The sequence below is a fragment of the Rhinolophus sinicus genome, chromosome 14 (genome assembly GCF_057876585.1).
Source record: "Rhinolophus sinicus isolate RSI-liver-muscle chromosome 14, RSI-T2T, whole genome shotgun sequence".
Lineage (NCBI taxonomy): Eukaryota > Metazoa > Chordata > Mammalia > Chiroptera > Rhinolophidae > Rhinolophus > Rhinolophus sinicus.
Genome location: NC_142514.1, coordinates 187191535 through 187218158, shown reverse-complemented (window position 1 = coordinate 187218158; position 26624 = coordinate 187191535). Strand labels below are relative to the sequence as shown.

General features: G+C 59.1%; 1 protein-coding gene across 3 annotated transcripts in view; it reads left to right on the top strand.

Moving 5' to 3' along the window:
• KCNQ1 (potassium voltage-gated channel subfamily Q member 1) overlaps positions 1–26624 on the top strand; it is a 307298-nt gene that overhangs the window by 73183 nt on the left and 207491 nt on the right. For 2 of the 3 annotated variants that reach the window (XM_019713689.3, XM_019713688.3), the window contains exons 3-10: positions 6622–6748; positions 7243–7321; positions 7652–7748; positions 8260–8400; positions 16640–16750; positions 17565–17660; positions 20190–20312; positions 21323–21452. In XM_019713689.3, coding sequence (XP_019569248.2) covers positions 6622–6748; positions 7243–7321; positions 7652–7748; positions 8260–8400; positions 16640–16750; positions 17565–17660; positions 20190–20312; positions 21323–21452 — 904 coding nt within the window. The remainder of the gene's footprint in view (positions 1–6621; positions 6749–7242; positions 7322–7651; positions 7749–8259; positions 8401–16639; positions 16751–17564; positions 17661–20189; positions 20313–21322; positions 21453–26624) is intronic. The other variant, XM_088789796.1, reaches the window with a different exon arrangement.

The window sequence follows — 26624 nt, the reverse complement described above, 5'->3', positions numbered from 1 at the left end:
TGAGCATTTCTCGGCAGGGATGGTCCCAGCGCTTCTTGGTCACGCGGTGCCGCCGAGCGCAGCGGCTCAGGCGGTCTTGCATGATGAGGACCCAGCTGATAAGGTGGGTGCAGATAAGCCGCCTGGCCGGCCGCCCTTCATGCTCCTCCCTGAGCCGCCCTTCCAGCTCCGCGGAGTTTCGAAACGCTTGAGTAATCGCCAGCCTTTCCCCTTTGTGCACCCAGATAAGAACCTGCCCTTCTGAATCTTTATCTTCGCTCCTGCGATTTCCAGATCTGCTGTTGCACCACCACCCTGACCCCCCAGGGACCCAGCAGGTCCGGGCCTGCGTGCCTGTGTGACCACGCTCCTGACTTGTGACTTTGAGCTTTTCCTTGGTTGGGTTGGAGGCGCCTGGTGTCTGTCTGCTAAACGGCCAGACGTCGCCGTAGTGAGCAAAGTCCTCGGGGCGCAGGCGGCCCCCCACCCCGTCCCCCGCTCTGTCGGCCCCGTGGGGACTGCTGGCCCTCACCGCCTCAGTTCCCTCGTCTTCACCCCAGTGTGTGTTCTGCAGCCCACAGGGTGTGAAGATGACGACCTAAAGCCTGGAGGCCAGCTGCAGAGCGGCTGTCCTGTCCGCGCCACAGGCGGGCCAGGCAGGGGCTCAGGTCCGGTGCAGAGACCTGACCCGAGAGCGGCCGGGTACCAGGGCCCCCCGGACACGAGCTTGTATTGTGGAAAAGCACACAACATAAAATTCACCCCTTCACCCATTGTGAAGCATACAGCCCAGTGGCGTTTCGTGCATTCGTGGTGTTGTGCAACCAGCACCTCTGTCTTGTTCCAGAACTTTTTCATCACCCCAAGAAAACGCCACACCCATGAGCCGTGACGCCCCAGTCCCACCGCCCCAGCCCCTGGCATCCACTAATCTGCTTTCTTTGTATTAAAATTGTGGTAAAATACACAAAACATAAAATTCACCACCCTCACCGTTTTTAAGTCCACAGCTCAGTAGCCCTAAACACATTCACGTTGTGTGGCCTTCACCACCACCATCTCCAGAACTTTCCATTGTCCCCAACTGACACTCTGTCCCCATGGAACACTCCCCTCCCACTCCCCCAGCCCCGCACCACCATCTACTTCCTGTCTCTGTGAATCTGACTCCTCTAGGGACCTCGTGTGATGGGGTCACACAGGATGTGTCCCTCTGTTTCTGGCTCGTTTCACTCAGCACAGTGTCCTCCAGGTCCATCCACGTTGCAGCGGGTGTCAGGCTGTCCTCCTTTTAAGGCTGAGTGACACTCCAGTGTGTGGAGGGACCATGTCTTCTGTATCTGTTCCACCATCAATGGACACCGGGCTGCGGCCCCTTTTTAGCTGTTGAATGATGCTGCAGTGAACATGGGGGTACAGATCTCTTTGAGACGCTACTTACAGTTCTTTTGGGGGTGTACCCAGAAGTGGGTCACATGAATTCTGTGTTTGAGTTTTTGAGGAACCTCCATACTGGTCCACAGCAGCTGCCCCATTTCACAAGTCCCACCAGGACACAAGCTTCTGATTTCCCCATGTCCTCACCAACACTTGCTTTTGTCTGGTTGTTTTTTTGTTTGTTTGTTCTGTTTTGCTTTCTGACAGTGGCCATCCTGGTGGGTGTGCAGTGGTGTCTTGCTATGATTGACCTGCTGACCAGTGATGCTGAGCGTCCCGTCACAGGCTTGTTGGCCGTTTGCGTATCTTCTCTGGAGAAATGTCTATTCAAATTCTTTGTCCATTTTTTAACTGGGTGTTTGTTAGGAACTTTGTTTTTAAAAATACTTCTAAATTATACACAGCATGCCTCTGAGAGCTACCCCAGACACCCACCCCTTGTATTGGCCAACACAGACACTTGCGAAGGTAGACATGGGCCTTGCAGGGGGCAGTGCTAGTTGGATAGTTAGATGCTTGGACCCGGATGTCCCTCTCTGCATGTCCGGCTGGCCTCTGGCAGCTGGTAAATGCTTGGTTCTGTAGCTGGGTCTCAGCACCCACACTGGCTTGGAAGACCCTGTCCATGAAGCCAACTGCAGCCAGGAGGCAGTCTTGCTTTTCCTGAGGGGCAGTGGCCAGGGTGGGAGGGGTCCTTATCTCTCTGGGTCTCAGCGGTGATCCTGACAAAAGGACAGCCCCTCTCCTCATATCTCCATCTTTGACCTGTGTGCACACCTGGGGGCTTGCTGAGAGGAGCCTCTGGGCTGGCTTGTTATCAGCAAGCAGGGCAGCCAAGGAAGGTCCCTGGTTCAACAGGTGTGGTAGGCGGAGCTCCCCAGAGGGCATGGGGGTGCCTGCACTGGACTGAGAAGGGCAGGAGGGCGTGGTGGGAGCAGCTAGAGGGAAAGCATCCCCTAAACAAAGCACTGGAAGGTGGCGCCAGGGTGCATGGGCGCCTTGGGCCAACGGGAAGGTCTTGGGGTGGGCTTTGGTGGGCCCCGTGCTGGGGCTGCAGACCTGACACTACTACGTGGACAGTGGGAAGCCAGGCGGGGCCTGAGCAGGACGCCAGGCAGGTGACAGCTACGCCAGGCTCTGGGGAGCTCACGCTCCTATTAATTCACCCTCCATGCTTCTCCGGCATCTGCCCCGGCCAGGGACGGGAAAACCCAAGGAAAGGAGGGTAGCAGGGCACCCTTTTGTGGAGGCTGGCCTCCCTTAACCCAGAGCCAGGAGGGGGTGACCTTGCCATGCCCTGAGCCCACTTTGGACTGAATGAGGGGTGGCAGCAGGGGATGGCTTGGGGGGTCATCCCTCCTGTATGTTCCATCTCCAACCTTCCCCCAACCCCCAACAAGTGACAGTCACGTTCAGCCAAAGCCCCTGCAACAGCCCCCAGGCCAGGGTGGCCAAGGCCCCTCTTATAAAAAAAATTTCCAGGGCCCCATTGGTCCAGACCTTAGGCCAGCCTGTCCAGCACTCCTGGGGCCCAGGCCAGTGGACAGGTGGCTCCAAGAGATGGTGATGGGCTGGACTGGCCTGGAAGTCTGCCCCTCAAGGTGCCTGGGCCACGGGGAGCCCTCAGGGGCCCCATGGAGCAGCCTCCAGTTTTGAGTCCCAGCCATGGCCTTGGCCCCAAGTGCCATCCTGCTCAGCGCCTGAAGCGGACAGAGGCCATTTTGTCTCAAGCCTCGTGATGATAAAAGGGCTCTTTCCCGCCCCTTCCCAGCGTGCTGGCAGGTCACATTGACGAGTGCCACAGCCTGGGCCTGGGGCTGCTTAGACACGGTGAGCCCAGCCGGCTGCTGCATTCCAGACTCAAACAGGATTTGAGGATTAGCATTGTTTTAAATTATTCCTACACCTCACCCTCCAGAGGGGATCCCGCCGTCTCTGTCTGCCAGCCCTGGAGGGCAGGGGTAGCTGAGCTCCCACCGTGTTCTCCTGAAGTGTGAGGCCAGGATAATTTGGGGGGTTAGGCAGCCATCAGCAACAATCCCTGGTAGTTATTTATTTTAAGGTCTGTGCTAAGACCCGTCTAGCACTTCAAATCTGCTTAGGACACAGCTGAAGAAGGTATTTAAGTAATTTAAAAAGGCATCGAAATAAGAAAAAATCTGCTAAGAGACTGACCAGCCCAAAGGTGTGTGTGTCTGCACAGAGGGACACTGCATATTCCTGTCGGGAAGATTCTCAGAAAACAAATGAACAAGAGAAAGCCCTTGCTACCAGGGAGCAATCGGCGAGCCCATTGGTCTGTTTATTTATTCATTCATTCATTCATTCATTCATTCATTCAATATTTTTACGTCAAACGCCAACCAGGGTAGGCACTGTTCCGGGGCTGGGGAGGGGATGGACAGGTGAACGTGTCCCCGCCCCTAGTGGTCTCAACCAGCTCCCAGCCAAGGTCACTGTCCCCGAGGCTGAGGACAGAGGTGGGGCCAGTACCCCCACCATGAGGCCCCAGAGCCCGTTGCTCTCCCACCATCTCCCAGGGCACCCTCAACCATATTCCCTGCCCCCAACCCCCTGAAAGACTCCGTGTTCCTAACCGAGAATGTTTTTTGCAAAAGGAAAGCAGGAAACTTTGCCACATTTCCACCCGTTATCCAATGAGCTTGCCCCAAACACAAGCTGAATAAGTATTATTTCACCCTAATAACGTGAGAACCAGACAGCAGTGTCCAGCCATCCCTACCCCCATGTGGCGGGGAAGGCACAAGTCGGGCATAGGAGCAGGACCTCTTGCTGTCACCCAGTGGGAGCAGAAGCCTCCTGCCAGGGCCGGGCTCCCGGGGGGCGGGGGGGACAGGGCAGGGAATCAGCTAGAAGCAGGCCTGGGTGGGTTCCTTCACGGAGCGTCACGTCCTCAAGGTCCGTCCATGCTGTAGCACATGTCAGACTTCCCCTCCTTTTTAAGGCTCCGTTCTATGGATGGACCACGTTTTGTTGGAGCTGTTCAAGGTCCCCTGACAGTCCATATGAATTTAAGATGACTTTTTCTATTTCTGGAAAAAAAAAAAAAGAAAAAAAAAAAAGTCATCAGGATTTTAAGAGGGATCGCACTGAATCTGTAGTTCAGTTTGAGTCGTATCGACATCTTCGCAGTGGTGCAGCCTTCTAGTCCGTGAACACGGGACATGTTTCATTTACACGTGTCTGCTTTCATTTCCTTAAGCAGTATTTTTCAGTTTTCATTGTAGCACTCTTTCACCTCCTTATTTAATTCGTATTTTATTCTTTTCGATGCTAGTGTAAACAGAATTGTTTTTGTAATTTCCTTTTCAGATTGTCCATTGTCTGTACAAACAATGCCACTGACATAGAAATGCAACTGATTTTCGTGTGTGGACTTTGTATCCTATTTTTTTGAATTCGTTTATTAGGTCTAACAGTTTTTTCATGGAACCATTAGGGTTCTCTACATGTAAGATCATATCACCTGAAAACAGATAATTTTACTTCTTCCTTTCCAATTTGGATAGCTTTTATTTCTTTTTTTTTTTTTTTTTTTTTTTTTTTTTTTTTTTTTTTTTGCCTGATTCCTGTGGCTAGAACTTCCAGGACTGTGTTGACTAGAAGTGGTGCGCGTGGGCAACCTGGCCTTGTTCCTGATCTTAGAGGAAACTCTTTCATCGTTCACCAATGAGTATTACGTTTGCTGCAGGATTTTCCTATATGACATTTATTATGTGGAGGTAGTTTCCTTCTATTCTTATTTTGTTGAGTATTTTTATCATGAAAGGGTGTTGAATTTTGTCTAATGTCTTTTCTGCATCAATTGAAATAATCGTGTGGGGTTTTCCTTAATTCTGTTAATGTGGTGTATTACAATGATGGATGCTCATATGTTGAATTATCCTTGCATTCCAGGAATAAGTCCCACGTGGTCCTTGTGTGTAATCTGTTCAATATGCGGCAGAACCTCATTTGCTAGTATTTTATTGAGGACTTTTGCATACAATGTTCATAAAGGGTATCGTTCTGTAGTTTTCTTGCATGTCTTTGACTTCAGTGTCACGGAAATGCCAACCTCACAGAATGAGTTAGGACGTGTTCCCTCCTCTTCAGTTTTTGGGAAAAGTTTGAGAAGAATTGGGATTAGTTCTCTGAATGTTCGGTAAAATTCACCAGTAAAGCCATCAGGTCCAGGGCCTGCCTTTGTTGGGAGATGATTGATTACTGATTCAATCTCCTTATTAGTTATAGGCCTATTCAGAGTTTCTTTTTCTACGTGATTTAGTCTTGGTAGGTCTTGCGTTTCTAGAAATGGGTCGGTTCCATCGAGGTTATCCCATTTGTTGATGTACAGCACTTTCCTTTTGAATGTGATTTCTACGGCGTCTGTCTTTGTCTGTCTACCCGTCCATCCTCCCACCTCTCTCTCCCTTCATCCTTACATCCATCTGTCCACTGTCTATCCGTCCATTATAACCCAAATGCTAGCATTTGGCCCTCTGGCCTGCCCCTTCCTCAAAGTCCCCTGACTAAGACTGATGTTTGAAACAGCTTTTGCCAGAGCCCTGGTCATGGAGGGGTCCCCTGAGGGGCACTGTTTCACAGCTGACATCGTACCTGCCCCTCTTTTCAGGATAGTGCCAGGGATGCCCTCTGAGACCCTTTGTCCCTCCTGCTGCTGTCCAGCTCCCCAACCCCGGGCTGCTCTTGCACTAGAACCCCCACGAAGGCTGCCAAGGTCCCTGGATACAGTGTCCCTGGCGGCATGGTGGTTGTGGAAACTGAGAGGGACAGGCCCATGAAGATGGATGTTCTCCAACCCCCAAATTGGGATGTGTGGCTGTGTAGAGCTTTGGGGTTCAACAGTTTAAGTGAGTGCTAGCTGAAAAATGTGGGCTGTGGGATGTCATGTTTTGGGGGCCAGGTGAGGCCACGTGACCCAGAGCTGCTCCTGAGCCCTGGTGTGGACATCCCCTGGGCCTGGAAGGGGCCTGGTCTGCAGAGCAGCAGGCCTGTATGGGTGTCCACTAGTGGAGGCTGTTGGCCTGTCCAGTAGGCATAGCCCACCCCTAGCAGACAGGGTGCAGGCCGGCTGCTATTGTGGTGTCTCCGAGCAGAGTCTCCCGGTGCCAGGGGCCTGCCCACTGGTGCGGGTGGCAGAGCCCTGTCACAAGGTAAGCTCACACCTGTCTGTCCCCACAGGAGATTGTCCTGGTGGTGTTCTTTGGGACGGAGTATGTGGTCCGCCTCTGGTCAGCAGGCTGCCGCAGCAAGTACGTGGGCGTCTGGGGGCGGCTGCGCTTTGCCCGGAAGCCCATTTCCATCATCGGTGAGTCACGTCTGTCCCCACGGAAGCCTCACCCCCGGGTTTCCAGGCCAGGGCTAGGCACCCTACCAGGAAGGGCGCATTTGGCGGGGTGGACCCCCATTCCAGAACCAGCGGTGGCTTCCCCGAGGACTGAGAGACTGAAGGCTACTGTGCCCGTGACAGGGCCAGACTGCAAGGCCAGTAGGGTGAACTGCCAAGTCCCCTAGTTCAGGAGCCAGCCTCGGTGGTCAGGTCCCCTGTCCTCAGACACCACTACAGGATGGGTTTTGCTTATGCTTGGCACGGCGTGGGCATCTGATGCCCTCAGCAGCCTGTGGGCTGGGCTGGGAGGTGGGATCGGGCAGGCTCTGCACGTGCCCAAGGCAGAGGGCTGGGTTTCCCAAATGAGGCGTCCCTGTGTCCCTTTTGTGGGGCCCTGTCCCGCCTGACCGCCAGGCTCCTTCCCCTGAGCCAGACGCCTGGCTGGTGACAGTGGGGACCCGCTGCCTCCCCAGACCTCATCGTGGTCGTGGCCTCCATGGTCGTCCTCTGCGTGGGCTCCAAAGGGCAGGTGTTTGCCACCTCGGCCATCAGGTACGTCCGGGCTGCAGGCTTTCCCAGTTGGGGGTGCGAGAGCCATGGGGCAGCCTGCTGGGGGTGGGGGTGGGGAAGACCGGCTCGGGGCTCGAGCGGAGTCAGGGTTCCAGACCTGACACGAGCTCTCACTCATTTCCGGGACTCAAACTATGACCCCCCCGGGGACCTCAGTCTGCTCATCTGTAAATGGGTGACCCAGGGCCTCCCGAGAAGGTGGTCTGGGGACTGAGGGCCCTGTGCTTGAGGAGGGCTTACCCTCTGGCTAATGGAGGCGCCTGGCGGGGTGGGTGGGGTGCCCGGTGGGGACACGAGACGTCTTCTTCGCAGGGGCATCCGCTTCCTCCAGATCCTGCGGATGCTGCACGTGGACCGCCAGGGCGGCACCTGGAGGCTGCTGGGCTCTGTGGTCTTCATCCACCGCCAGGTGATCAGCTCCTGGGGGGGTGCGGGGCCTGGGAGGGGTGAAGAGGACTGGGTCTGTGCGGCATCTCAGCCGAGCCTGGCCTGCCAGGCTGATGCTGTGCCCATATACCTTCGAGTTGGGGACAAGAGACTGTCGGGCAGATGAAAGGACAGACATGCAAGATGGAAAAAGGTCCAAGAGGCTCTGAAATCTAAAACCGTTCATCTCTCCTGGGCTCTGCGGGAAGGGGAGCTGGGTGCTTGGCCAAGCCTGTGCCCATGTGCAGAGCCCACCCTTCTGCCATGGCTATGCCGGGGGCCCGCCTGGCTCCTGGAGGGTGAAACCCCACCGCGGCCATTTACGGACAGTTGTTGGAAATAGGTTATTTTGACGTTCGGCGTCCGTGTGTGAGACGTGCCGGGGTTTATGCAGAGCTGTCTGGTACCTGTTGGCGCTGCTGGGATGTCTGTCCAGAGCCTCTCCCAGTGGCCCCAGGTGCCTATGTGTGCTGACCCCCCCCCCCGCCCCCCAGGAGCTGATCACCACCCTGTACATCGGTTTCCTGGGCCTCATCTTCTCCTCCTACTTCGTGTACCTGGCTGAGAAGGACGCTGTGAACGAGTCGGGCCGCGTGGAGTTTGGCAGCTACGCGGACGCCCTGTGGTGGGGGGTGGTAAGTCGGGGCCTTCAGGAGGGGCTGTCCTGTGTGGGGGCCGCAGGGCAGAGGACGGGGCAGGACGTCGCCTGTGGACCCTTGGGCTCTCGTTTCTCGAGATTTTATGCCTCACTGACGGGGACTCCAAGCCCGAATGCTGGATACCCTGCCTGGGCCGAGCTGGGGTTTAAGGCTGGAGGTGGCCAGGCAGGACACATGCTGGGGGAAAGGTCAGGGCACGGGCCAGGCCTCGCGCTCCCCACCTCTCCGGTAGGGCACAACACGGCCTCCTTCAAAGGGCTCTGGGGCTGCCAGGAGCTAGTGCCCCAGGAGGGTCCAGGACAGAGCCTGGAGCAGTGGTGTGGGCGACAGCAGGTGGACACTGGCCCATTATGAGCTGCTGGAGGCGGAGAGTGGCCAAGTGGGAACCCCTTTGAACTTGGGGGCTGATATTCAGGCTTGCTCAGGCCAGGGAGAGGAGAGGGTCACAGCCTGCACGAGGGGGTGCCCAGGACCTGACCGTGTCGGGGGTGCCCAGGACCTGACCGTGTGGGTCCTGCCTGTTTCCCTCCACAAAGCGGAGGAGCTTTTCTCTCTCCAGGGCTCCCCACGCCCCTCCCAGCTTGTCCAGGTGGGGCAGGAAGCCACTCTGTGGCTCCAGGCAGGCACGTGCCCCTATTCTTTCTGCATCCTTACCCAGTGAGGCCAGGCCCTCAGGGAGGGCTCCTGACATTGGCTGAGTCAGTGTGTTTTCTGGAAGCTTCCAAAGTGCCAGGCTGTTCAGTGAAGGCAAGGGCATGCTAACCCAGCTCCCGGATTGGGGAAGGCCCCGGTTTCAGCGCCTGTCTGACAGTCTGTGCCCCACAGGCCCACTTGTGGCAGGCCCGAGCAGGTTTGGGAGGGAGGGCTGAGCCCCCAGCAGGGAGCCTGCCTGTGGTGGGCACAGAGGACCTGTCCTGGTGACAGGCAGGGGACAGGCTACCCTGAGCTGGGAGGATTCCTGGGGGACTGGAAGCATGGGGGTGAATGCCCGCCGCTCAGCAGTGCCCAGCCTTGGCGCTGCCCCCCTGCATTCCCGGCTGTTCCTGGAGCTGCGAGCAGCAAGGCTGCCCCCCTACCCCCCGCCCAAGGCACAGCGGCGCGCCCACTCCCACACCTGTGCAAACATCCGCCCGCCGGCCGGGAAAACGGCCCCTTTGTGCCCAGCTTGGCACCGGTGCCCCAGCCCTCGCCGTCAGCTGCAGCCCCAGCCTCGGCCACTGTGGGCCCCGGCCTGGCCATTGTTCCCTTCAGGCCCTGGGCCACCCTGGGCCCCCCGCCGCCCAGGCCCTGGGGCAAACGGCTCCATTCATAGCAGCGGCTGCCCCTGCAGCTGTCCAGGCGGCCCCCAAGGCTTGAGTTATGGGCTGTGTTCCTGGCGCCGCTCGGACACATAGAGCTCCAGAAACGTAAGCCGGGTCGGCCTGACTGGGGGCTGTCAGCCAGTTTGCATCTGTGCTCCAGCAGTTGCTTTCTATCAGTTTCCTTTGTTCTGGTTTCGTTCTCCCCACCATGGGCGCCAGTGCCACCCCTGCCAGGCCCAGGCTCCCTGCCTGGGCAGACAGATGAAGGGCATGCACCTAATAGGTGGGGCTGCCACTGGGCTCTAGCAGCCAGGGCCACAGGCGAGGCCATTTCTGATATGCACCGGGGCTGCCCAGGAGCCGGACCAGCCTCTTACACACAGGGCGTCGGAGGTGTGGGAAGTGCCGTCCCCTGCGTTTCCTTTAGAGAGCAGACACTCGTGTGCCCGTCGGGCTGTAGGTGCCGTGGGGATGGGGGAGGCCCAGATATCCTCAGGTCCTAGACTCAGCCAGTGTTTGTTACAAGGGTGTGTGGATGAGCTGATGTGCTCCAGGGCAGTTCATGCTGTGGCACCTGGGACAGTGGGTGGATTTATTAGTCTCCTGGGGCTGTCACAGTGAAGCCCCACAGACTGGGGCCTGAAACAGATGACCTGTGTTCTCCCAGTCCTGGAGCCCAGAAGTCCGAGGTCAAGGTGTCTCGGGGCTGTGCTCCCCCTGAAGTGCTGGGGGAAGCTCCTTCCTGCCCCTTCCTGCTTCTGGGCGCTCCGGGTGCTCCTGGGCTTGTGGCCACATCTTCTGTCTCTTCTAAGGACACTTGTCACTGGATTTGGGGTCCACCTGGGTGACCCAGGATGCTGTCTTCTCGAGACCCTTAATCACCTCGACAAGGGCCCTTTCCAAAGAAGTCCATATTCCCGAGGTCTGGATAGACAGCATTTCGGGGGGACACTGTTCAGCCCAGGAGAGCAGGTGTCCCAGGCGGACTTCGTGAGAAGGTCCCTCCCCTCACCGAGCCTCAGTTTCCACGCTGTGCAGCAAAGATGCTGAGGGGCTGAGTGTCTCCTCCTCCCCCAGCCCCAGGGGGTGGGGGTGCCCGGCTCTGGCGTGAGAGCTCCCTGCTCCTCCACGTGTGGCGCCCCACGCCTGGCTGCTGGTATTTGGGGAGGATTTAGACTTTTTTCTTTGCCCTTGGAACAAAATGCATTTGTTTGTGTTAAAGTTTGAGTGCAGAAAAAGCAGTTCTCGCAAACACGGAGTCCTCTGTTTAGCGCCCGGGGGCCTCTAAAATCAGAGGCTGCTGGGCTCTGTTTACCCCCTATATCTAAATTTAGAATTTAGAGTGAAAACCTGGGAGCTTGTCCCTCCATCTCAGCCACCATTTAAAATAGTCTGATTCCTATTCACTCTCTCCTTTGCTGGCAGCCCCAGAAAGTTCCAGCCTCCCAGGCTGTATTACATCGTGGCAGGGTGAGGTCAGAGGGGTCTGGGGACTGAGTGGGGGCCTGGGTGAGGACAGCCCCCCGCCCCGATACTCACATGCAAGCCCAATTGGGTGGGTCCAGTGTCAGGACCTCATCCAAATCTGAGGAAACCGAGGCCCCAGGGGCCCAGGGGTAGCAGGCCAGGCCCCCACCCTAGCACTCAGACCCCACCCGTTCCAGGGCTCTTCCTCTGCCTAGAACTCCTTGCAAAGCCTGGGAGGGCTATGCAGCTGAGAACGGAGGGTCTGCAGGAACCCAGGCCACCGCCAGCCCCTGTCCAGTCTGTGCTGTAGACCATCTGGTGGGGGGTAAGAAGTGTGGGCTCTGGGGGCCCAGCCAGAGAGCCCTCCCCAAGGAAGGGCCTTTATAGCTGGGTTTTGCAGGATGAGTAGGAGTCCACAGGGCAGGTCCATCAACTGCCCACTGGCCAGCACCTGGGAGGATTTCTTACATGGACTTGGCAGGCTCAGTGAGGGTGGTATACAGGATTGACTTCCTTTGGGGTGGGGTTCAGCTCATATCAGCGAGGGTAAGAACTTTCCAGCTTTAGCCTGAGGAAAACAAAATGTAGTCAGCATCCGAAAACACAGCGAAACAGGAAGTGGTGTGGCCAGCAGCATGGGCTAGAGCTGGATGTGGAGCAGCATTCTAGCTCCACCACTGACTTGCTGTGTGGCCCTGGGCAGGTTACCCAACCTCTCTGGGCCCATCTGTAAAATGGGTGTAAGATGAGCACCTACTTCCCTGGATTGTTAGAGAGTGAGGTCAGTGGGAGCACAGAAAGCTGGGGACTGCCAGGCACCTGGCCAGGATGCTGTAAAGGCTTGTTATAAATTTTAGAGGGCTGTTACCAGCCCCAGTTCTTTTGGCGTTCCCCAAAGCCAGATGCTGGTGACAGACCCATAGCAAGCTAATTCACACTAAAGTGTTTATGGCTGCCATGGTCCAATCACGCTCCAGCCCTCCTGGTCCTGAGGGTCCTATTCTGTTCCCTGACCAGCTTCCCACCTCCAGCACTTTCCTCGCAGAGTTGCCCCTCTTGGCGCATGTGGTTTGGGTTCCCAGAGACCTTGTGTTTCTGATCCCTAGCCCCAGGGCCTGGGCAAGCCTGGCAGTGGGGCAGGGGCTCATGAATGAATGACAGCCCTCCATCAGGCAGCGCGGTGCAGATGGGGAGGGCAGACAGTGAAGCTAGGTTCCCGGGGTGCAGTCAGCTGTGCCACTGAACTGGCCTTGGGACCAGGGTGGAGCGTGATTGGACCAGGGTCCATGCCTCAGTTTCCTCATCCAGAGCACAGCAGACAATGGGGTCTAGCTCCTCGGGCCAACGTGGGGCTCACAGAGAATGTCACGGTCCCAGGAAGTCGGTGCCTGTTTCTGTTGCTGTGAGACTTCCCATGGGCAATGATGTCCTTATGCCATGAGGGCACATTTCCCCACTTACGATCTGGCGTTGGGCACTGGGCTACAGCAGGGTTGGGCAGCCCTGGTCTTTCACTCTTGGAGGCATGGTCATGGTCTACACATAGTGATTTGTGGGGGTCCCTGAAGGGGACCTCCCGAGGAGGTGACATCTGAGCTGAGACCTCAGGGCTTCCTGCATGTGGGACCTTGAGCGGGCTGTGCTGTGGGTGGGGGCAGCCTGGATGGCACCCGGTGTCCACAGCATGGTGTCGGCCTCTGTGTGGGGTCCCCAGGGACTGCTCAGGAAGCGGGAAAGAGGTTCTGATGGCCCCTGTGGTGCTGTAACAGGAGCCCCCAGGCACAGGCCCTCCTCAACAGCGCGAGTGTCGTATCCGCATCCAGCTGGTGGTTGGCTGGTCCGTGAGGCACACTGGGGCAGGGGCATGGGACCAGCTTGGTGCCCAGGCCGACCGGAGCTCTAAGGTTTCCGTGAATGAGAAGGTAAACAAGAGCCCCAGGCCCGCTGCTCCAGCCTGTCACACCCTGAGATGGCCTTGCCGCCCAGCCAGCCTCCCTCTGCCCAGGCTTCTCTCCCCCACGGCTGCCCTCTGGCCCCGTCCTTCCCGCATCCTCCAGGCGGGGTGGGAGCTGGAGGATGGGCGAGGCCTGGCCCATGACGGGGGGCGGGGGGCAGCCACTTGCTTCGGCTTTGTCTCGCCTTCCTGGCGTCATGGTGCAGGGTGGGGTTGTGCAGCCCTTGTCCATGTCAGCTTACCAGCACGGAGACTTCGGGCCCAGTCACTCCCCCTCCCAGCCTCAGTTTCCCCCTCTGTAACATGGGCCCTAACTCAGCATCGGTGCCATGCCTGGGGAGTCCCTAAGTGTCAGCGTTGGCAGTGTCCTTGCTCCCACTCTTGGCCACCCCTTCCCTCTGGACAGATGGTCATGACATCTCCAGATGTGTCCGGCCTGTGGGGGTGGCCGCAGGCTGACCGCCTGCCCAGTGGGGTCAAGGTTTCTAGGCTGGCCCTCCCGTCTCCCTTGGAGGCTAGCCTCCAGGACGCTGCTTTAAAAAGGAGAGAATGCAATGACACCAGCGCTAGCTTCTCAGGGCAGAACGTGGGGGTGGGGGGCACAGGGGCCTAGAAGGTTCTCTCATGCCTCCGGTCCTTCGAAATTTGAGTGACGTCTCAGAGGTGACCACACACCCCAGCGCCGGCTCCTGAGAGGGCGAGGACAGCTTGGCCCCCTCCTACCAGCCAGGAGGTCCTGTGATGGGCCCGAAGTGTGTCTGTGGCGTTGCGTGTGAGCTGCCTTGTGCCCAGGGCTGATTGTGTGTCCCCCAGAGTTTGTCGGCCTAGGAGACGTGCAGATCTGCATTTGGATAGCCCGGGTTGGGGGCAAGTTCCGAGCACAGCAGCTATAAAATGACCCATTCCTGAGCTGCTTGTGTCTGTAAATTCAGGAAAAACAAACAGCTCTGTGGGGATGGGCCGTTTCCTCAAAGAGCTGAAAGGACGTCGTTAACTTGACAAAGAGGGTCTGTGACAGGGTCTGAGGGGCCCAGGCCATCCTGAGATCTGGGCGTGTGCTCTCCACACGAGGGAGGGGGACACCTGGCCCAGGGCACCCCAACTTGTGCTCACCAGCCAGCAGGGAGTCCCAACACCTCCCAGATGGGTGTGGGACCAGGCCAAGGGACCCTGCAGGACTCTTGTGTGCTAAGGGAGGTGGTCTCAGGCATGCTGGCCTGCCACCCACTCACTCTGCTCTCTGGGGCCTTGTAGCCAGCCCTTCCCTCCCCCACCTGCATTCATTTCCTGGTCACTGTGGGTTTCACTGTGGGATTTTTGCATTAATCTTGATCATTTAAAAGGTTGCATTACATGTTATTTTTCTCAATGCCTGACTTTTCTGGCAGCCCCTTCAAATCGGCCCCCCAGGCTGCGCCTGTCTCAGAGGCCGCCCAGCCGCTCACTCCCTGCCCGGCAGCTCTTCTCAGGACCCTTTACACGTTCAACAAAGGTCGGAGACCCCAGAGAGTGGTTGTTCCTGTGAGCCGTAGCTCTGATGCTCGGATCATTAGAAGACTCAGACGTTTTAAACATGCTGCCATGTTCAGGAAAGTAATAATAGATGTTTATTGTGTGTATGTTAATGAGTGCTTACGTAAGTAAAACAAGTTTATGGAAAACTATGGTATTTCCCGGGAGAGGGCTGGCTGCAGTGTCCCAAGTGCCCGCCCGTTTGCTGCCCAGATCTCTCCTTGCCCAGATCTCTCCTTGATCCGAGTGCCGAGCCCTCTGCAGAGGCGAGGGGCTCCAGGCTCCCCCGTGGTCCCCTTATCTGCCAGCTGGCTGTCATCCCTGCCCATGGCACCCTGCAGGTACCTGGGTCCTGCTCCCGGTGTGTGTACGTGTGTGTGACAGCATGCACGTGTGAGTGCCATGTTGCAGCCTTGCACACCAGGCCCTTACATGGCTCAGTGTGTGTGTGTGTGTGCACGTGTGTGGTGTCCTGTCTGTGTGTAAGGCAGGTTTGCGGGTGTGTGCCCACGTGCATAGGCTCGGAGGTCCAGACAGGGAGCGGCTCAGTGCCCATGTGGGACGGGACGTGCGTTTGAAGGACAGTGGCGTGACAGGGAAATGCTCCATGTGGTCAGTTGCGGGAGGCGACTCGAGAGCACAGAGGACCAGGACCACAAGTAGATGCACAGTTGGGGTCCTGTGAGGGGCACTCAGCACTGGAGACAGGCCAGGCAGGCTCAGCAGTGGTCAGCCAGTCACGTCCCTGGTCACGGGAGCTGACCCATGCGCCCCGACACCCCTGTCCACGTGCCCTCTGTGTCGCTCAGTCTCCTGTGCTGTGGTCCTTCTGTTCCCACAGCCAGGCCTGTCATCTCGCCCATGGCTCTGAGGGCTCGCAGGTGCCGTGTGTGGGCCTGTCTGCCTCACCTTCAGGCTGATGGAGTCTGTTCAGTGGCCCTCCCAGGTCCTGCCGCCATGTCCCCCACTCCTCACACCGGCTTCGGGGGGGAAGGAGAACGAGGCTCCACACAGACTCCTCCCTTGGCTGGACTGGGGTTCCCAGAGGGGAGAAGCCGGGGTGCCCAAGCAAATGCACAGGGCAGCAGATCCAGCCAAGACGACCTCCCACAGGCCCCTGGGAGCCACATGGACACTCTGGGCCACCATCCCTGCTGTCCTAGGGTGCGGGTGTGAGCACATGTGCCCACAGGACACGCTGTGACTCGGGGGCTCACTAGGTCCCCTTGCCGGGCTCAGATCCAGCTCCTGGAAAACCCAGTGGGCAGCCCACGGCCCAGACTCGGGGAGTCGGGATGGGCCAGGGATGAGGGGCTGAGCGGCTGGCCCAGCCAGGGTGGCCCCTCGTGCCCCTGCAGGATGGCATCTTCAGGCTCACCCTTCAGATGCCAGCAGGAGGCGAGTCCCGGGTGTGGGCAGGGTGGGCGCGGCCCCTACTCCCATTGTCCCACCACAAGCCTTGGACGGACGGCTCCCCCACCGAGAAGAAGGATTGAGCTGCATCTGATTCTCTCAGAAAAAAGGACACATGAAACATGTGGTGCCGGGTGGCGTCAGGAAGTGGCGTGTCATCCCCGTCCAGCTCTTTGTCGAGGACCGGCCTCCTGGGGGCCAGTGCTCAGCGACGTCGGTGGCCTGGGTGGCAGCCTCTGCCGGGATGGGGCTGGCGGGGGTGAGGGTGGGGGGGCGGGCCTCCTGGCCTCCTGTCCAGTGGCAAGCCCTGGTCCTGCACCGGGCAAGCGCCTGTGCCCCCCACCCCCTCCCCTGTGAGCTTGTTCCGGTTCCACCGTGTGGTTTGGGAGGCCACTCAGTGGCACTGGCCCTGGAGCTCTGACTGGGTGGTGCCATCTGGTGATGGGACTGTCCCCAGCTGCTGTTCGCAGGATGGCATGTTGTGGGTAGAGGTGGGTTCAGGCTGGACAGATGCCCGTCCAGTGGTTCTGGGGCCTTGATTGCTGACCACTGCCCCTCCCCCTTGCAGGTCACGGTCACCACCATCGGCTACGGGGACAAGGTGCCCCAGACGTGGGTCGGGAAGACCATCGCCTCCTGCTTCTCCGTCTTCGCCATCTCCTTCTTCGCGCTCCCAGCGGTAGGTGACCCATGCTGGGTGTGAGAAGCCTCCCGGGCTGAGGGGCAGGCAGGGGCTTCCCGCTGTGAGCAGACCTCCTTACGGGGCAGTGCAGCCAGAGCCCAGCTCGCCTGTCATGGGACCCAGTGTGGTCCTTTGTGACAAGGTGGCTAGGTGAGGGCCTTTCCCGGCAGACAGGGGTGCAGGCTGGCTTATTCAGCCCCTGAGTGGTAGGGAGGCACCAATAGCAGCTACCACGTGACCACCAGAGGTGGCAGGTATGTGCCTGGTGAGGCAGCAAGTGGCCCTGCGCTGTGGCCTGGGAGGGTCTTTGGTCCATGTCAGTTCCAGAAATCATAGCCCGTGAGGGTTAAAATCTAGTTCATTGTGTGTGTGTGGGGGGCAGGGTACAGCATATGCATTGTGTGTGAACGTATGTTACATGTTAGCAGTATGTGTATGTGTCATGTGCGTGTGCATATGGGTTGTCCATATGTACGTGTCACATGGCTGTAGGGCACTATTGTGAATGTGTATGTGTATGACTTGATCCCCTCTATGGATGGGGAGCTCCCTACCCGCTGAGCTGGTCCTTTCCATGCCATTAACGAGCCTGGGTGCAGCAGTGGTCCTCCTCCTGGGGATTCCCTTCCTCCCCAGCAGGCTGGCCAAAGGTGCGGCCTCATCTGTGGGGCCTGCAGTGCTGGGCAGGCCTGGCCTTCCCGAACCGGCGACCCGGTGCCCACCCATCTCCACAGCTCCCGTGACCTGCAGGGCGAGCCCAGTCGTGTGGCTGCCCGAGTGGCTGTGAGCCCCGGTTTGTGTCCCTTCCCAGGGGATTCTTGGCTCCGGTTTCGCCCTGAAGGTCCAGCAGAAGCAGAGGCAGAAGCATTTCAACCGGCAGATCCCGGCGGCAGCCTCGCTCATTCAGGTGATGGTGCCCATCGTGGCGGCCCTGTTGCGGTCATCTTGTCAGTGCATCCAGCTCTGTGTCCACCTGGGTAAATACAGGCTCGTGCCCATTCTGGGCGCCGGCAACTGCTCATGAGCCCTGGCCCCGAGGTGGCCTGGCCCGTGAGACTCCTGGGACCTTTGCTCTGCGGATCTTCCGGAATGTGGAGGAGCCACGTTCCATAGCAGACTTGCTCGCCTGTCGTAACTTCTGCTCCTGGGAAATGCCAGGCGGCTGACAGGGTGGGCACCAGGCGGGGGCAAGCCCACCTCCCTTCTCCAAGGTCCCATGAGGTGCCACGGAAGGTCACATCCTGGGCTGGGCCAGGGGAGAGGAGGCCAGGCGTGGTCAGTCCTGTGGGCCCCTTGTCTCCTGGCCGCAGTGGCCAGCCCTGCCGTTCCACTCCTCTGGCCTTTCTTCTTTTTCCTGCAGCCACTCCCCCCACCCTGCCATGGGGGCTAGTGTGGGAGGGAGGAGTAAGGGTCCCAGGTGGCTGTCCCCACAGGGGTCAGGGCCCTGCTTGTGCGGCGCCAGTGTGTCTTGGCCACTCTCAGCACCCACGGGGCTCGGGGCTCCCTGATGGTGGCTGCTGAGGACCACCGTGGTCTGGACCCCAGCGCCAGCTCAGCTTCCAGAAGGCCCAGCCACTGCCCAACACAGGCTGCACCTGTGCTGAGGCCCCTCATTGCCCGGTGGGGAGCCCGGCGAGACGGCCCCTTGCAACCCTCACCCCAAGACTGCTGTGACAGGCTGCCCCAGAGCTGGGGGCTGGAGGAGGCGGAGCCTGAGAGCGGTGGGGGGAAGGAAGTTTCCGGAAGCAGGCGAGGGGGCAGTGGGCCTTGAGCCCCTGGACTCGGCTCCCGTCTGTGACCCCAGCCTCCTGGAACTCACCAGAGAACTGGGCCATTTTAATGTAAACAAAGACTTAAGCAGAGGAACCATTTTAAGATTGTGTGCCTGAGGGTGTTGGCGACTGGCCTTGCTGGGGACCGAGGAGCAGGGATGAGTAGGCCCAGGGTGTGTCCGTGGAGTGACTGGGCAAGGGGCCCAGTACGTGTGTCCTGCCACAGATGCGGGACCCTCTGCCCGGAGGAGTGGCTGCAGTGCAGTGTGGACCCCTCTGGGCGCCCAGAGCTGGACACCCCCAGGCATAGTATGGGGTCACACCTGTGGCTCTGCCTGAGCGCTCTGCCATGGCTAGGCCCTTGGTGAGGGCTGGGCAGCTGTCAGGAGTTATCCAGCCTGGGCGCGGGGGCTCAGCCGAGGCCTCCACCTCGTTCCCCTGCAGCCCTCCCAGCACCCACTGTCTGGGCCTGGACATTATACCTGGACGGCAGGAAATAAAGGCCAGAGCCATAAAGACAAGGGGCTGGGCCCCCTCAGGCCTGGTTTTATAGCCCCACAGTTTCGTCTTTCTTTCAGAGAGACCATAAATCAGGCCTGTAGAGCTGGCCCAGCCTCAGGTAGAATCGCTGGCTCAGATGAACCTCCCTGGGAAGGTGGGGGATAGGCAGTGAGCTGAGGGGGCGGACCCGAGCAGCACAGAGGGAGGAGTGGAGCTGGGCAAGGAAGCGCCAGGTGGCCGGCGGATATCGTGTTTGTGGGCAGGATATGCTCAGGCTGCTTGGGACGGGGACACGGAGGCGATTTGGCGTGGGTGTGACGTGTGAGCCTAGAGGGCCAGGCCTCTGGCCTTTCCTGACCCGAGTGGGTGTGAGGGCGGCAAGTCCCTGCCCCAGCCACCATGTCAGTGGGGTTCCCATCACAGGGGTGCTGTCGCTGCCCCCCGGAGCCCCGCCAATGTGCCAGCACCTTCCTCACCTCATCCCTCCCTCAGGCCCCCACGGCCGACGATGAGAAGGCCTCCTGTGTCCCCTTCCCGTCTCACCCCTGCCTCTCCTCTGGGGCGTCCTGTGTGGTAGTCACGTGCAATGGAGGCTTAAGACCTTCACCCACGTGCCATCTGGAGGCTTCCCATAACTGCAGGGTGGCACCTGGGCTCCACACTCAGGCTTCTGGGGGGAGCTCTGCTTCCTGACCACTCAGTGTCACCTCCCACTAGTGCCAGGGGCCCTGGGTGTCCTCACTGGATGGGCCCCGGCTGTCCAGCTGTGTGCTTGTCCTGCCCTCGTCGTGCGTGCCCCGAGGAGACATCTTTGCATCTCCGGGGCTGGCGGCCGGCTTCCAGGAGGGACTGGTGGGTGGAGGTGGCAGCAGATGGATTGGGGTTCACAGGCAAAGGCCTCTGTGGGGTCTAAGTTGTGAGTAACAGCACATGAGGCCGTGTACTACGTGGCACAGGAAGGGTCCAAGCCATGCTGTGCAGGTGCAGCTCTGGGAGGTGAGGGGCCAGGCTTGAGCCTGGGGGTTTGGGGGCACTGGCGCACAGGACCCCCCACTGTCCTGCCAGGAAGGGGGATACAGGCAAGGTTACCGTTGGTGTGCGGCAGTTTCTGCACAAGGCCCCATGGGGGTCGCGGCGGTGACAGCCTTCCCTTCTGGTTCCAGACGGCATGGAGGTGCTATGCTGCCGAGAACCCCGACTCAGCCACCTGGAAAATCTACGTGCGGAAGCCTTCCCGGGGCCACGCTCTGCTCTCCCCCAGCCCCAAGCCCAAGAAGTCTGTCATGGTAACTAGCCCCCATCTGCCCAGGATGGGGTCGCTTGTCAGTGGGCGGGAAGGCCGTGGCGGCAGCTCCTGGCCAGGATTTGACCCTGGTGTCAGCTCATCGTAGCTCACGTCAGGGCAGCAGCACCCTTCCGGGCACTGGAGTGCACACCCCATGCTGGACCCCGCTATGCCAGGCCCCTCTCACCCTTGAGTCAGGGTCCCCACACTGATGGGCACGTAGGGCTGGCTGCTCCAGGGCCAGGGCTGGGGAGGTTCCAGAGGAGGTGCCCCAGGTCTGGGACGGGCTGCACTGTGGCCAGTGCTGGAGAGAAGGCTCTTGAGATGGCCTTGGTGTTGGGCTTTCTGTGGTTGGTGTTGCAGGCGGCTGGGGATGGAGGTGGCGTCCAGCTCGGGGAAGAGGGTGTTGAGGACCCAGCTAGAAGAGTTCAGGCAGGCTTTGTGCAAGAGTCTCGTGGTTTGGCTGGAGTGGTGGGTCGGCCCTGGCAGCAAGCTCCTTCCTGGCCCTCACCTGTACCCTATTTGGATGGACCCACCTCTCCCAGTTTCCAGCTCCTCTGGAGCCTTTGCACCTGCCGTTTCCTCTACTGGAAGCTTCTAGATTCCTGCATGGCCTGTGCCCTCACTTCCTCCAGGTCACATCCTCAAAAAGGCCCGTCCCCCAGTTGGCCACCCAGCTCCCAGACAGGACTGCCACAGCCCCTCTCCGGGGCCATGGCACACACACATGTCCAAGCCCTCCAGAGCCAGAGTTCTCGTCACCACCTGCCCTGGACGTGTCTTGTGTATTGTCTGTTAGCCAGTGTCCTGTCCACCTGCCCCCGAGGCCGTGAGCTCCTGGGGCAGTGGCTGAGCCTCCACGGGACCCCTCTGTGTGGGTGGGTCCCGCGCTGGGCTCCTGAGCCCCGTTCCCTGGCATGGGCTCAGTGGGGCTACCACAGGTATTCAGGGGACCGTGGGGGGCCTGGCAGAGGGGGCACAGGACCGTCAATGGAGTGTTTGGTTTGTTAGGTAAAGAAAAAAAAGTTCAAGCTGGACAGGGACAACGGCGTAAGCCCAGGGGAGAGGATGCTCACGGTCCCTCACATCACGTGCGAGCCCGTCTCGGACCACTTCTCCACCGACAGCTACGACAGTTCTGGTGAGAGACCTTCACACAGGGCGAGGGCGTGAGGGTGGGGCCTGGTCACTCAGCTCTGACCCCCGGGGCTGGCACGGGCCTCTGGGGCTTCATGGGTGCCCAAATGCGGTCGTCTGATGGACATCGGTGTCCAAGGCCTTGCGTTGGCTCTTGCCGGCCTGGTGTGCGCCCGTCGGAACTCTGGCCCTCCTTCCACCCATGACTCAAAGGCCTGACCCCACCCTGGAGGGACCCTCCTCCTGCTGCTGGTACCCCGAGTCTGGCAGAGAGGAGGTGGCCCGCACATGCTGCCCCCCCCACCCAGGTGGAGTGGGCACCGGGGTCCAGAGCCAGTACTGATGTCCCCTTCCTCGGCGCCTTGCTCTTCTGTCATTCCCGTGTCTGTCACTCCCTTCTTGGACCTCACCCCGAACCCACCAGAATGTTCTGGCTGATTGGTAGTTGTGAGGACAGCCTCAAGCATGGCAGAGGGTGACAAGCTCACATTGGACCCGACCCTCTGTGCTCGTGGGTGGCTGGTGCCCGGCCTGCCACGCGCATGATTCCTGGGCGGCTGACCATGATGTGTCCTCTGCCTCTGGTCACTGTCCCTGGCAGCAGGGCAGAAAGTATCCTGGAGAGGGGCTGTGGCACGTCCTGTGTGGGAGCTGGGTGGGCAGGACGGAGCCTGGCACTGGCCTGCGGGCACCGGGCTACCTGTGGCCTCGTCACACATGGTCTGGATGGAGCTCTGGCCCGGCCACACCACCGGTGAGCCTCCGGGATGTGCTTCCCGCCTGCCCACTGGAGTGAGCACAGATGCCCGGTGCCCACGCAGCTCCAGAGTCAGGGCATGACCATCATCGCGATGCAAATGGGGGCTTTCGGCCAATGCTAACGCGCAGGTTGGCCATAGGGTCAAGCGTCCCTCACTGTTTGCTGAATGCGGAGCGGCCGGACCATGGTCCATTCAGCCCACTTGGTGTTACCAAGACGCAGTGATGTCCGTGGAATGCTAATGAGGCACAAGTGGCCAGAAAGCCAGGTGCCCGTCATGGAATGTTCCACGCAGATGAGGGTTCTTTCCTGTCAGCTTTATAAGTGAGCCCGTCCTGCAGCCATCGGCTTTCTGAGCAGTCCCTGTGGGTTACCCGCGTTCGAGAGCCCCGGTGGGGGCAGAAGGGGTGTGGATTGGCACTGAGGCCCCCACTGGGAAAGGCCCACGCCCCCGCTGCACAGTGGGGCGCCCCCACTCGTACTGGCTACCTACTGCCCAGCCAGGCCCAGGGCGCGACCACGGCCTTGCTGGGTGGCACGTAAGGCGGAAGTCCCCTCCGTCCCCTCCCACGGTCCCTGTCTGGAGCACCCACTTGCCCACGTCCCCGCCTGCCCCTCTCCCCACTGTGCTGATTTCTCTCCCTGTCTGGGGCTCACAGTGTCTCTGGGCATCTGTCCTCACCCTCAGGCCCAGTGCCACTCACAGTCATGGCTTCCAGAGCCTTGTCTAAGCCACTGTCCCTGCTGGGTGGATCCCTATTTCAGGGCAGATGCCACAACCGGCAGCTGGTGGCCTTGCTCATGGTGAAGGATGGCAGAGGCGCCCGAGTCCCCACCCTGCCCCAGCTTCCAGCCTCTCGCAGGTTCCCGTCTCCAGTGTGCACTGCCCGGCTCACCAGGAACCAGGGACTCTTCATTAGGGTCCTGTTCTGTGGGAGGCTGGGTGAGGCCCCTGGAGGTGGCAGGGACCCTGGCCCTCCTAGGAGGAAGATGGGCGAGGCAGCAAGGGGACAGAGCTGTGAGCCTCTGAGGGACCGCTCCTGGCTTGGCTGGTGGGCCCTGGAAGGCTTCTTGGAAGAGGTGACAACAGGGCTGCTACAGAGGGAGAGGAAGGGTGTGAGCAGCAGAGGGGGACAGCGGTGCCACTGCTCCTGTCCACACAGGACACCCCATCTGTAAAGTGGGGTGCTGACCTCACCCACCTCACCTAGAGGCCCCTGTGGGCTCCCGGCACACGCTGGTGCTGTTTGGGTCATCCTTGCTTCTGCCTGGAGGCCTCGGGCATGAGTTGTGACCAGGAGCCCCTGGGCGTTGGACGGTCTAGATCCCAGAAGTCCACGGAGCAGGAGTGGCCGTGGGTCAGCTTTGTGCTTGTCCTGGCTCGCCTGGGGTGGCATGGATGGGGGAACAGGCAGAACAGGTCAGGGACAACAGGCAGGGCGCCGGGGAAGGCCAGTCCGAGGCCCGACGTGACACCGTCACAGTGGGACTGAGAGCAGGGGCACACATTGAGGGCAGTAACGCAGCCGTGTGGCGGCTCGTGGCTCCCACTCCTGTTTGCGTGCTCCCAGCATGTGCGTGTCACTCGTGAGCCATTCCCGGGCTCTACAGTGAAGCCCTGTGAGATGGGCCTTGTCATGTCGCTGTCAGGCTGCACGTGCTGACTCTGCGCTTTGGTGGCACCTGCAGGGTTTATCCAATCACAACCTGTAGTCCATCCAAGACCCTCCCAGAGCCGGTGGGCCCTGAACCCCATTGCTGCCCGTTTCATGGGCTGTTGTCGCCCTGTGTTTGGGTTTTGCTCTTTCAACAGCCCTCTTGTTACAAGCCCTCCCTTGTCACATGGCTGCCATTGTACGCAGCCGAGAGGTGCTTATATTCACCAACAATCGTGCCTGTTTTCTGTCTCATGACTTGGGTTTAATTTCCTTCCTCCTTTGCTTCCCTCAGTGAAAGTCTGCGGATGGCGAGCTCGGTTTCTGTTTGTCTGAAATTCTTGCGTTTTGCCTTTCCTTTGCTCTCGGATGGTGGCCTCTTTGGGGAAAAGTTGCGGGTTGAGATATGTGTTTTCTCTGAACACCTGGGAAGTGTGCCATTCTCCCTTGGCTTCTAGCATTGCCGAGCTAATGCACAGCCCTTTGAAGGTGACCCGTGCCCCCTCTGGTGACCCTACATACCTTCTCCTTGACTTCATTGTTCCATAGTTGAGACCACAACCAGCCGGGCTGGTAGGTTATTTTAATTTTTCCCACCTGCAATTTTCTGTGATTCTGAGTCTGGGATGTGTGTCTTTCATCAGCTTTGGAAAATCAGCACCAGCATATCAGAGTGTTGCCTCCCCTAGTCTCTCTCACTTCTTCTAGAAACTTCTACTAGACCATGTCGTCTGTCCTCTGGGGCCGTCGCTAATCTTTTCCATCTCTGTCTCCCTGTGCTGTGTCCTCGGTCATTTCTTCCTGGTTTACTGACTCATCAGTGTCTGATCTACTGCCCACTACATGCATTGAGGTTTCCATTTCAATTAGGCATGTTTTTATTTCTGCGTCCTTGTTGGGGGCTCCTCTGCTTTGTCTTGGCACCGCGTATCTGCCTCATATTTCACAGTACAACTTTGAATTTTGGGGTCATTTGAACGTGCTTCTTTCATCATCGTCACCCAATGGCTTCATTATCTGTGGTCCCTAGAAAGTCCAGCTCTGTTCCTGTGGTTTCTCCTGACTCTCGCTTGTGGTGCTTTGTTTCCCCGTGGATTTATAAGCTTAAGGCTGTTACTGGTGAGGCTTTTATCTGTGGGGTTCCTGGGTGCCCTGATTGAGGGGACATTGCTCTGGAGAAGAACTCCCTTTGCTTGTATGAGGTGACCCGGTAAGCTGACCGGGGACATCTGTGGTGTGGGTTCACAGGTGTGGCGTTCCTTACACAAGCCGTGCAGTGTAAACGCCAATCGAATTTCCTGCAAGAGCAAGCCCGAGCCTCTCACATCAACAGGGGGCCTTACTTAGACTCTAAGAAATAGATTAAGACCCTGAACCTCCTCTCTGTCTCCATTTGCCAGTGCGCGGGTTGGCTTCGTTCGTTTGATTTACGTCACCCTCATGCAATTGGTCCAGCTTTTCTAGGAGCCCAGGTTCATGTGCAGACTCTTTCTAATTCCTGCCTCCTGCTGGTTCCAGGCTCTGCCTCTTCTCCCTGGGGGGCCATGGGGGGCTGTGAAGTCCCCAGCGCAGCTCTCAGGCAGTCAGACTCCTGGGACCGCGTGGTGTCAAAGCCGGCACACGGTCAGCTGTGCTGCAGCTGCTCCCCCCTTGGCCTCGGGGTGCCGTCCCTGAGCTCAGCAGTGTCCACAGAAGGACGTTTGTACATTTCTGCAAGCCTGTTTGGGAACTTGCAGAGAGGGGCTTTTCGTGGCATCAGGCCTACTGACTGCCAGAAACAGGGGTCCTCATCCATAGACAGAACTGTCCCCAACCATGAAGCCATGAGCTCCCCCCTGGCAGAGAGCTGGGTGGTGACACTCCAGGTGGGCACTTTCCTGGGGGTCCCTCAAGTCACCTAGAAAATTTTACTTTTGACACAGACTCAGAGGCCCAGCCCTCGAGATTCTGAGTCACAGTACCTGTGGGGTGGCCAGGAACGTGTATCTGTAACGAGTGCCCCAGATTACCCTGAAGCAGGTGGCCTGGGGACTGGCGTTGGGGACCGTGAGGATGAGGTGCAGCACCAGGTCACAAGGAAGCCAGAGCAGAGCTTCTGTGGCTTCCAGGTCTGTGTCACCTTGGCCGCACATGGGCCGATGGAAAAGGTCTGATCTCAGGGGTGACGTCACCCCAGGCTCTGGAGGACGTCCGGTTATGACTTTTGGCGGCCATGGTGGTTTCCACATGTCAGTCATGCCGGCCTCGGGGTCCTGGGGACGTGGTCCCTACAAGGCCTTGAGGGCTGAGGGCCTGTGCCTTCTCAGGTGGGTGTGGGCATATGGTGGGGAGTGGAAGAGGCTGGACCCGGCCCCTCAAACACGTTCTCAGCTTCTGGACCAGGACCTTCTCGTCGGCCCTCCCTGAGCTGCTAGCCCCACCTTTCGGCCATGTGGCTTTGTCCTCACCACCTCTCTCCCTCCAGCCTGCTCTGCGTGAACAGGTGAACGGATGTGTCTCTCGGATGCGGGTGCAGGCGGGTTGTGACCACCCTCAATCCTCCAGGTTGCTGTCTGGAAACGTCCACGAGTGTCCTGACAACCACCCCTTCACCTTTCCAGCTCTGCCACCTCTGCCCACTGAGCGCTCGCTGCCCACGCCTGCACGCACACCCGCACGAAGTCCCACTCGCGCGCCGGTGCCCGCGGGTCCTCCCACCCCTGCCCGTCTCTCCAGGAAGACGTGAAGCCCACTCTCAAATTTCAACACTTGTTTTCGGGTT